Consider the following 12,335-nt stretch of genomic DNA (forward strand, 5'->3'; position numbering starts at 1 on the left):
AATTATCGTCCATGTACGCGTGCAGACGCTACACGCGTTTATCCACATGCAGGTATTGGGGTCGTGGGGATGGTTTTAGTTTATAATTTTTTCTTTATCACTTAACAATTATCTGCCAACCTTCTGTGATCATTTAACAAGGTTGAGTCAGATCCAAGGCTTTGGCTTGTCAGCAGACTCAGTAAAACGAACCGGAGAATCGATTCGTGAATCGCTTCATTTCAATGAGTAGTTCGAAATGAACCGATTCATATAAAAGAGCCGAACTTCCCATCACCTGAGAGCAGCCAATCACAGCGCCTCTCTCTCAGATAGCCCGGGGACGCTCACAACAAGCGGCCTGCTATTGGTGCGTTCCTGTCAGCGGCTCCATTGGCTGTTAGTAGGAGAATGGGCGGGGGCTGTAGCAGCAGCAGGGAAGTGGTTGGTGAGACTGGTGGACCCTCAGCTTCCGGTAAACACCGTTACAGATTGTAGGGAAGCGCAAGTTCTGCTTGTAGAACCCGGAGATGTGAGTAGTCAGCCTGCTGTTTATCCCTTCCCCCGGCTGTATAATGCGGGCCGGGACATGCGCACATTGCTGCTCCATAAAGTGTGATGGGTTATTTGTGATCCTAGAGATCCCTGGTCCTGATTGGCTGGATTATGGAGCTCTGACTGTACGGGTTACCTGTGATGGTTAGGATGCAGATGGCTGAGTGGGGGTGACACATATGGATGTAATGATGAGCATAATGTAGGAGTGCTATGTGGTCTTTGTTCTGTATGTGTGTCATGGTGGCTCTAGTCTGATCTGAGGGGTTTCTTTCATGTATCTGTCACCACTGGGATTGTTTTGTCTATAGGAGGGGGCAATGTATGTAGAACTCTGATTGGAAATGCACATCAATGTTTACTGTCAGTGGCAGCTGGTGCTCAATTTTTTTTTGGGGGGGGGGCGCGCAAACGAAAAATTGCAGCCTCACTGTGCCCATCAACTGTCACCACTGTGCCATCAACTGTCACCACTGTGCCATGCCATCAAATGCAGTCACTGTGCCCATCAACTGTCACCACTGTGCCATCAACTGTCACCACTGTGCCATGCCATCAAATGCAGTCGCTGTGCCATCAATTGTCACCACTGTGCCATGCCATCAAATGCAGTCACTGTGCCATCAATTGTCACCACTGTGCCATGCCATCAAATGCAGTCACTGTGCCATCAATTGTCACCACTGTGCCATGCCATCAAACGCAGCCACTGTGCCATGCCATCAAACGCAGCCACTGTGCCATGCCATCAAACGCAGCCACTGTGCCATCAATTGTCACCACTGTGCCATGCCATCAAACACAGCCACTATGCCATCAATTGTCGCCACTGTGCCAATTGTCACCACTGTGCCCTTTAATTGTCGCCACTGTGCCCATTGATGTCACTGTGCCCTTTAATTGTCGCCACTGTGCCCATTCATGCCGCTGTGCCCATTGTCGCCACTGTGCCCATTGATGTCACTGTGCCCTTCGTCGCCGATGTGCCCTGTAAAATGCCCCCCCCCCCCGCCCGGAACTTACCTTTACTGGAGTCAGCCATCCACGTCCCTCGCTGTCTTCTCCCGCCCTCGATGACGCTTCAGCCAATCAGGTTAACGATGGCCAGAACCGGTGAACCTGATTGGCTGAGACGCCTGTCAGTCTTATCTAAGGAACGCACCGCCGGTACGTCCCGAGGATAAGTACCCAATTATAATTGGCACTTCAGGTCCGGCCATCTGAATAGACCAGCGGCAGCAATGTATGAATCAAAGTTATTAGTCAGTGGCGGTGCGGAGCCAGAGGGGGCGGCGCTCCAGCGCCCTCTATGGACGAACCGCCACTGCTTACTGTACAACCTCATCAGTCCCTGCTTACAATCTAAAGCTGCCTATACATGTTCCGTTATTGCGACAGATGTTGATGCATGGATCTCTCCCGCTATTGTTTTCTGACAGGTGACTGCCAATGAACTGGATGAATTTCGGTACGTGTGTAACGGGCTTTAGATCCCTAATGCCTGCTACACGCAATCAGAAGATGCACGTTTCGGAGCGATCGTACGATAATCTGATCATTAGTACAGAGCTTTCCAGAGCCGATCAGTGCAGTTCATCTGATATTATTTGATCAGACATGCACAATTTTTTTTTCGTTTCGCTGTTGTTTGAAAATGCAATTCAGATGCATTACAACATGTGACATCGCTTCCGAATTTTTATTCTGTCGTACGCAAATTTTCGTAACTTTAGTAAACTCATCAGATTCGATCTGAGATTAGCATGCAAAAAAAAAAAAACGGACGATCATTCGTCCGATAATGTCATCGTATGTACCGGGCATAACTCGCTTCCTGTTTCAATATTTTATTGGATTTTCAAAAATTGTAACAAGCTGTGGTGTGCGACATTGAACAGAGAAATAAGGAAGTAGCGCATTAACGCGTAATGAACAACAAAACAAACTATAACCTAGGCCATGGAGGACCAGGTTGAAAATTAGGCCTGTGTCACAGACACAGATGTTATTCTGTACCCCGGAGTACAGCAGTCTACATTGTTATAACTCGCTTTCATACATAATATACTAAGGCCCATTTAAGCCTCGTACACACGGTACGATTGTTGGCCAACCGAGCGTCTGCTTTTTGTCAAAAGTACAAAATATTACACAATTGTCGTGCCACAAACACGAACGTAGTGACGTACTACGAGGAATTTCAGCTCTTGAGCGCCACCCTTTGGGCCCCTTCTGCTAATTTTCGTGTTTGGTGAGCATTGATACCGAGCATGCGTGTTTGTACTTTTGACTTTTTTGTGACGGATTTGTGTACTGACCATATACGAAAATCGGACGTCAAACCGTGGTCCTCTGAATTTTTTTTAATAGCCTGTCATCCAACAAAAGTTGGCCAACGATTGTCAAAAGAAGCATCCTAACGGTAAGATTTTAGGACAACAGTCTGTCTACAGACAATCCACAACAATCGTATCGTGTGTATGAGGCTTTAGACAGGAGCCAATTAAGCATGTCTTTGGACTGTAGGCGGAAAGCCACACAAGCACAGGGAGAACATGCAAACTCCATGCAGATGGCATCCTGTCTGGGATTTGATCCAATGACCCCAGTGCTGCAGGGAAAATGCGCTAACCGCTAAGCCACTGGGCTGCCCAATCTGGTCTACAGTTTTACTTTCAGGGATGCCATATTTAGTTCTGACCTGACAACATTATTCTACCCGGCAAAAGTCTGGGGAATTATACTGAGATTACAAAGGAAAAATGTAGACCGCAGAGCCAATCCTCCTACATACGTTGTATCTGTTTATGTGTCTTCTCTACATCTGTTCAAAGTGCTGATTTATAAAGCTTGTCTAAGAGTTTAAAAAAAAAAGTGGGTGGAGAGCTGAAATTACACCCTGCAGAGCTCAGTAGGGAGAGTTCTGACAGCTGATTGGAGGGAAGGGACACCCCCTACCTTTCACACAGGAACAGAGCTGAGGCTATCAATTAGCTGGAGGTCCCTTGAGACAATTATACACTATAGAGCAGTGATGGCAAACCTTGGCACCCCAGATGTTTTGGAACTACATTTCCCATGATGTTTAACTACACTGCTGAGTGCACGAGCATCATGGGAAATGTAGTTCCAAAACATCTGGGGTGCCAAGCTTCGCCATCACTGCTATAGAGGGATACGCTTTGGTCATATTCCATGTCTTTGTGTACTTAACGTATGGCATGTCCTATAACGTCCCTAAGGTAGAAAAACACTTGACATAATGTTCAGGTCTCAGAAAACCCCTGCTAAAACTGTTATATTTACTGGAGGTCTATGTCATTGTTAGAAACCTCAGCTGGACATGTGTTAGTTCTATCATAATATCCAGGGATTTCAGACTATATAATGCTTATTTTCTATGGATGTGTTTTTCACTTTTTCTTGTACTTCCAGGTTACAATAATTGGCACTGTACATGCAAATACCATGCTTTACACAGAGGAATGACCACAAAGGACGCCTTTTCTTACCCGATTCACAATGTGTACATCAATACAAAGCATGGAAGAAGAGGCTTCTTCCATATAAATACCTGAAAAAGACTGTTACATCTGGATAAAAACTCAGGAACTCTTACAAAATATGGCGGGTGCTATTGCTTCAAGAATGAGCTTCTCATCCCTAAAGAGGAAACAGCCCAAAACATTCACTGTCCGTATCATGACCATGGATGCAGAGATGGAATTTAACTGCGAGGTAATGATGCATTATTGGTGCTCAATGTGTTGTTCTTTGTTTATAATGCATATACATCTATTGGCATTCAGCTGATCAGTTATGCCAAAAGAGCTTTTTCCTATCTCTAAGCAATAGTAACCCAATGATTAGTTGCCAGGGATAGGCATATAACAAGTAAAAGAAAAACCTGCTAATTTCCTGATTTCTATTCCAGGGGTAGGCAACCTTTGAGGCCCCGTACACACGAGAGGATATCCGCTGGAAACGGTCCGCCGGACCATTTCCAGCGGATAAATCCTCTGGCGGATTTGGATCTGATGGCTGTACACACCATCAGATCGAAATCCACGCGGAATACATCTGTGGTGACGTGTCGCGCAGTCGCCGCGACGATGACATCATTACGACGCATGCGAGGGAGGGGAGCGGACGGACTGATCCGGTGAGTCTGTACAGACGACCGGATCAGTCCGCTGGACTGGATTCCAGCGGATAGATTTCTTGGCATGCTAAGAAATTTTTATCCGCTGGGAATCCGTCGGCTGGATTTTTATCCGCTGGAAAATGTCCGCTCGGACGTACAGACGACCGGATCTATCTGCTGGAACTGATCCGCGGATCAATCCCAGCGGATAGATCCGGTCGTGTGTACGAGGCCTGAGAGGTGGAGGTCTACCTGAACAACATGAAAGATCACTGGGGTTCAGCCCCCATTAATTTATTTATTTTTTAAACTAGCAAGGCCTTACTAAATAGTAAGGAACATTTAGAAAAACATAATAAAATTAAATGTCACTGTAAAAATACAAACTTAGCCTACCTTAATAACCTCAATACCATGCCACAGCCAAAAGACGCTACAGCATGGCTTTCCTGTTCTGGGCAGGGCGTCCGTGGACACCCCCCCCCTTCCCTGCGCACGCGATTTGAGCATGCTCTGTGATCGGTGACCCGATTATCAGTGCAGCCTTGTTATTGCAGCCTCATTGGTGCCACCTCACTTGTGCCCAACAGTGCAGCCTCACAGCGGACATCAGTGAAGAAGAAGAAAAAAATAATTTTCAAAATTTGGCGAGCGGGTACTGTACCGTAATTTGTTCCCATTCCACAGACGTATGCACTTTTAAAGCGTGAAATGGCATTTATTTACTTGATGTAACATCATATTTTATATTTATATATAAATGATGATGTTGCGCTGAGTAATTATTTATTTACTCGTTGTGTTTTGCCAAAAATTGGGTATTATATTGCGTTGATTAAAATGTATTAAAGTATATGTGTGTGTATGTACAGTATGTGTGTATGTATATGTGTGTATATATATATATATATATATATATATATATATATATATATATATATATATATATACAGGGAGTGCAGAATTATTAGGCAAGTTGTATTTTTGAGGATTAATTTTATTATTGAACAACAACCATGTTCTCAATGAACCCAAAAAACTCATTAATATCAAAGCTGAATATTTTTGGAAGTAGTTTTTTGTTTTTTTTTAGTTTTAGCTATTTTAGGGGGATATCTGTGTGTGCAGGTGACTACTATTACTGTGCATAATTATTAGGCAACTTAACAAAAAAAAAATATATACCCATTTCAATTATTTATTTTTACCAGTGAAACCAATATAACATCTCAACATTCACAAATATACATTTCTGACATTCAAAAACAAAACAAAAACAAATCAGTGACCAATATAGCCACCTTTCTTTGCAAGGACACTCAAAAGCCTGACATCCATGGATTCTGTCAGTGTTTTGATCTGTTCACCATCAACATTGCGTGCAGCAGCAACCACAGCCTCCCAGACACTGTTCAGAGAGGTGTACTGTTTTCCCTCCTTGTAAATCTCACATTTGATGATGGACCACAGGTTCTCAATGGGGTTCAGATCAGGTGAACAAGGAGGCCATGTCATTAGTTTTTCTTCTTTTATACCCTTTCTTGCCAGCCACGCTGTGGAGTACTTGGACGCGTGTGATGGAGCATTGTCCTGCATGAAAATCATGTTTTTCTTGAAGGATGGTGACTTCTTCCTGTACCACTGCTTGAAGAAGGTGTCTTCCAGAAACTGGCAGTAGGACTGGGAGTTGAGCTTGACTCCATCCTCAACCCGAAAAGGCCCCACAAGCTCATCTTTGATGATACCAGCCCAAACCAGTACTCCACCACCACCTTGCTGGCGTCTGAGTCGGACTGGAGCTCTCTGCCCTTTACCAATCCAGCCACGGGCTCTTCCATCTGGCCCATCAAGACTCACTCTCATTTCATCAGTCCATAAAACCTTAGAAAAATCAGTCTTGAGATATTTCTTGGCCCAGTCTTGACGTTTCAGCTTGTGTGTCTTGTTCAGTGGTGGTCATCTTTCAGCCTTTCTTACCTTGGCCATGTCTCTGAGTATTGCACACCTTGTGCTTTTGGGCACTCCAGTGATGTTGCAGCTCTGAAATATGGCCAAACTGGTGGCAAGTGGCATCTTGGCAGCTGCACGCTTGACTTTTCTCAGTTCATGGGCAGTTATTTTGCGCCTTGGTTTTTCCACACGCTTCTTGCGACCCTGTTGACTATTTTGAATGAAACGCTTGATTGTTCGATGATCACGCTTCAGAAGCTTTGCAATTTTAAGAGTGCTGCATCCCTCTGCAAGATATCTCACTGTTTTTGACTTTTCTGCGCCTGTCAAGTCCTTCTTTTGACCCATTTTGCCAAAGGAAAGGAAGTTGACTAATAATTATGCACACCTGATATAGGGTGTTGATGTCATTAGACCACACCCCTTCTAATTACAGAGATGCACATCACCTAATATGCTTAATTGGTAGTAGGCTTTCGAGCCTATACAGCTTGGAGTAAGACAACATGCATAAAGAGGATGATGTGGTCAAAATACTCATTTGCCTAATAATTCTGCACTCCCTGTATATATATACACATATATATATATATATATATATATATATATATATATAAAATTGCATTTGAAAAACGCAAGTACCATGTGGCATAAAAAATGTAACGCCCACTATTTTATTCTCTATGGCCTCTGCTTAAAAAAAAATATAATGTTTAGGGGTTCTAAAAAATGTATGCCGGAATTGTCAGAACTGACCCGGTAGTCAAGTGGTGATAGTGTCAGTATCACCTATGAACATTTTAGGTATCGTAATTTTGTTGTGCAATTTTTTTAGTCTTGTCATGTTTGGTATCTATTTACTCACAACTCCATCTTTTTTATTTTACCACAAATTGTGTCTGAGTGCATTAAAATTAAATTTTAGTGTAATTTTTCCTGAAAATTTGCATTCGATATGGCTGTGCAAATATCATGTGACAAGGCCTTTGCTTTCAGAAAATTATATACCGTATGTGGGGGTTTCAGTAATTTTTCTAGCAAAAAATTCTGGTTTTAACGTCTGTGTGTGAATTATTAAATATTCGCCCGGGACAGCAAGTGGTTAAAGTATCACTAAAGGCAAAAGTTTTTGTTTGTGGAAAGGGATTAGAACAATGTTTTTTGTTTTATTGCTGTCTTTACCCCTGTTATTGATATTTCCTCTCTCTATTTGGCCTGTTTACGGTTATCGTCAAAAGTAAGAGAACCACAACTTTTAAGTTGTCACCAGAAAGAAAAGGAATAGAGGGGAAATCTTTCAATGAGGACTGGTGACAACCAGGGATTTCCCTCATTTTGGAGGGTTTTCCTCTCACTTCATGGGGCAGGAAATGAAGCAAAGTCTCCCCAATGGGTCACAGATGGTAAAAAAAAAAAAAAAACTGACAAAAGTTATAACCTTCTATTACAAAATGGGGGGGGGGGGCTTTAGGTTTCCTTTTAAGGTAGTCATTAGAATATACTTTTAAAAAGCCAGAGCTTTAGCCCGTTGTCTGCTGAAAATGGGTCACAGGAGGGCAGATCCACAGAAGAAGTACAGCCAAATGAGCTTTGACTGTTCTTCTCCTTTTAAAGCAGGGCTCGACAAATCCCGGTCGCCAGGTCGCCTAGAAATAGGGTCCTGGCGACTTGGCTTGGAAGGGGGGGCAAAAAAAAAAAAAATACATTTTGTGAGCTGGAGCCATCTGGTGGTGAGCCGTTGGTATTACAAGTTATTACCACCAGATGTGTAAGATGGCGCCATCTGGTGGTGGCCGTTGGTATTACAAGTTAAGCATTACAAGTTAAACAGCAATTCTAATGTTATTTTTCACTATTTTCACTGCCATCTTCTTCCCTCTAATTAGAACCCCCAAACATTATATATATTTTTTATCCTAACACCCTAGAGAATAAAATGTCGATCGTTGCAATACTTTCTGTCACGCCGTATTTGCGCAGCGGTCTTACAAGCGCACTTTTTTGGGAAAAATTTTCACTTTTTTTAATTAAAAAATAAGACAACAGTAAAGTTATCCCCATTTTTTTTTTTAATATTATGAAAGATAATGTTACGCCGAGTAAATTGATACCCAACATGTCACGCTTCAAAATTACGTCCGCTCGTGGAATGGTGACAAACTTTTACCCTTTAAAATCTCCATAGGCGACGTTTAAAAATTTCTAGGTTGCATGTTTTGAGTTACAGAGGAGGTCTAGGGCTAGAATTATTGCTCTCACTCTACCAATTGCGGCGATACCTCACATGTGTGGTTTGAACACCGTTTACATATGCGGGCGTTGCTCACGTATGTGTTCGCTTCTGCGCGCAAGCTCGACGGGGCGCGTTTTCTGGCTCCTAACTTTAAGTGGCTCCTAGATTCCAAGCAAATTTGTCAACCCCTGTTTTAAAGTGGTTGTAAATCCTTGCATATACTTCAGCTTAGTGACTAGCCTCCGGTGATACATTGAGATGAAACAAATCATCCCATGTAAGTTTTACCTGTTTATCTGCAGTCTTCCCTTTTCTACATCTGTTCAAAGTGAAGAAATTATACAGCTTGTCTGAGCTTTAAGGAAACAGGGGGTGGAGAGCTCAAGTTGCAAGACAATACTGGATTTGCTGGGCAGATAAGTATGTGAATTGAGAAACGCTGCAGTGGGTAAGAGGGAAGCAAAAAAACGAAATGGGGAACGTTGATAAATGTAATCTTTAAAGCAGAACCCCCCCCGCCTTTCTTTTCCGCTCCATATTAAACTGCCATCATTACAGTATTTTTAAAAGCATAACAACACATCTAAGTGTGACAATTCTGTAAGTTTACAAAATTATGCCACGTACACACGATCAGTTCGTCTGATGGACCGTTTTCATCAGACGAACCGATGGTGTGTGGGCCCCATCGTTTTTTTTTTTCCCATCTGTGAAAAAACTTAGAACCTGTTTTAAAATTATCTGATGGTTAAAAAACCGATAGAAAAAAAACAATCGTCTGTGGGGAAATCCATCGGTTAAAAATCAATGCATGCTCAGAATCAAGTCGACGCATGCTCGGAAGCATTGTACTTCATTTTTCTCAGCACGTCGTTGTGTTTTACGTCACCGCGTTCTGACACGATCGTTTTTTTAACTGATGGTGTGTAGGCAAGACTGATGAAAGTCAGCTTCATCGGATATCTGATGAAAAAATCCATCGGTCCGTTTTCATCGGATGAATTGATCGTGTGTACAGGGCATTAAAGGAGTTGTAAAGGAAAAAAAATGTTTGCCTAAAATTAATGTCTGCAAGGTAGACAGACAGAATAGTGTAATGATTCTGTTAAAAAACAAGTAAATGCCTATTAAATACCTTCATCTATATCACCTCCGGCGTTCTAGTTTCTGTTCTCTCATTCACTTCCTGGTTTGCGGCGCTCGTTCATGTAAGAACTACATTTCCCAGTATGCATTGCGGCACGCCCAGTAATTCACACCTCCTTGAAGTCTCTAACACGTAGAGAGCGTCCTGCCGCACAGATGTAGTTCCCAGGAGGGGGCAAGCACGTTACTGACCGCCGCAGTAAAGCCTCCCATCACGGTGGTCAGTAAAATCAGACAAGCAGGAAGTGAACAGAACAGAGAAGAAATAGAGCAACTTCTGAGCAAAAACGAACAATGAGGAAGTGAAAAGAGGAATGTCTGCAGGTAAAGGATGCTTATTATGAAAAAAAAAAAAAAAAATTCCTTTACAACCCCTTTAAGCAAACAGAGCTGTATTCAATTGTGTTTTTATTTCTGTGGGAGGAGAGGTTCACTTTAAAAGGTATATTCAGGCATGAGTGTTTATCAAGCTCAGTAGATTTTACCAGTTATGGGAGTTGGAAGTATAACAAGAGTGGTGTTATCCATAAGCTATTAGCTGTTGCATGGAAGATGTGTTATGTTGCAGCTCATAAGAGAAGTATGGGCAAAGCTTATTTAGCAAAAGTATGTGCACTCCTAAAAAAAACAGAATTGGCTGACAGCGGGATAAAGCCCTCTGTCAGAAAACGTCAAAGGGCCACCCCAGGCTCTGGAAGGATCCCAACCATATTGTCAGAATCCATCCAGCTGCCTGATTGACACCTGATTCACGTACTAGCACATTATGTTAAACTTACCTGAAAATGAAGCCTTCCAGCTCCACACTGTCACTGCTGCAGGCGGTCCCATCTTCACCCAGTCTTTCTTCCGGGTTTGTGGACTCCGACTGAACAACATCCTGTGATAGCATGGGCTGTGACAGGCCCTCGTTATGGAGAGATCTGGGGTCTATTAAACCCCAGATGTCTCCTCTGCTCTCCAAAGCATCTGATTAAGCCAAGATCAGTTTGATCATATGCTTATGCAAGCCTGTAACAGCTTGTTTACATGAGACTGAAACTGGAAGTGACAAAATTCTTGTTGCTTCTGCTTTTTTTTTTATGTCACAACATCTGTTCCTCTCACTGTGTCCCAGGAAACTGGATGCCACCAGTTGCATTGTTACTGTGCTCCCTGATCGCACAGGAAAGGAAGTGGCAGAAAGGGGGTGGGACCTCATTCCACCACCTGTAAAAGTAATCTGCGGCTTTTTAGCTGCTAGGATTACTTTTACATTTGAAGGGAATTGACGGCCCTAAAAAAATATATATTTCGATCATTGCTGCAGTGATGACCAAGATATCGCCCTTTTAACCCAGCAACATACTGGTACGTTGTTGGTTGGCAAGTGTTTAACGTTTATATCTAAACCCAAGAACAAAAATGTAATATAGCAAGTTACCAGTCCTTGGATGTGGTGGCTGCATTAGCTTTAGATTGTCAGCAAATTAAGGGTTATTTATCTATCTTTACAAGCTGTCTTCTGTAAACTACAAATCTCCACAACCCAACATAATGGAAATGACGAGAGGAAGACATGTTTGTAGTCCAAATAAGGATTTCAACCTTGGGGTGACATTACCCTCCTCCAGAAATGCACGAGAGTGTGTGAAGGTAGCCACCCTAGGACAGGAAGTGTTACTAGCAGGATCACCAGATGAAGAAAACCGCTTGCCGACCTTATAACCTAGATATGCAGCAGCTAGTACGTGATCTGACACTTCCCGGCCAGAGGCCGCGCGTGCCTCCAGCGACCTGGTCGTAGTGTGATTAAACACGGAAGGTGACGATCACTGGGTGCGCGCACACATAAACACTGACTAGGCACACATTTAACCCTTTCATTGCCCTAAATCTTTGACCCATCTCCAGCAAGTGTCATTAGTACAGTGACATTGCATATTTTTAGCACTGATCACTGTATTCGTGTCGCTGGTTACCATCAAGTGTCCAAATGTCTGCCACAAGATCGCAGTCCCACTATAAGTCGCTGATCGCCGCCATTACTAGTAAAGAATAAATATTCCAGTATACATCCCATAGTTTGTAGACACTATAACTTCTGCGCAAACCAATCAATATATGCTTATTGGGATTTTTAATTACAAATTCTGGAATGTACACAATGAAGTGGAAAGCTCATCTCAATGAGTTTGTGGATGGGGAAATTGATGGGTTTCTCTCATTCAGCCCTCGCCATATGAAATGTATGGCTAGCTTTACTATACAGCGAATTTAGCAACGCAAATTCTAAGGCAGACTTTTGTTCACACTTTTGCATGTGCAAATGATAAGTCAGTAAGATAA

At 42.8% G+C, this 12,335-nt stretch overlaps 1 protein-coding gene across 2 annotated transcripts in view; it reads left to right on the forward strand.

The window, feature by feature from the left end:
• The first annotated feature begins 384 nt into the window (after positions 1-384).
• NF2 (neurofibromin 2) overlaps positions 385-12,335 on the forward strand; it is a 158,955-nt gene continuing 147,004 nt past the window's right edge. For both annotated transcript variants that reach the window (XM_040351958.1, XM_040351957.1), the window contains exons 1-2: positions 385-511; positions 3,970-4,272. In XM_040351958.1, the coding sequence (XP_040207892.1) occupies positions 4,159-4,272 (114 nt within the window). In that variant the 5' untranslated portion in view covers positions 385-511; positions 3,970-4,158. The remainder of the gene's footprint in view (positions 512-3,969; positions 4,273-12,335) is intronic.

Source organism: Rana temporaria, chromosome 1 (assembly GCF_905171775.1).
Source record: "Rana temporaria chromosome 1, aRanTem1.1, whole genome shotgun sequence".
Taxonomy (NCBI): Eukaryota; Metazoa; Chordata; class Amphibia; order Anura; family Ranidae; genus Rana; species Rana temporaria.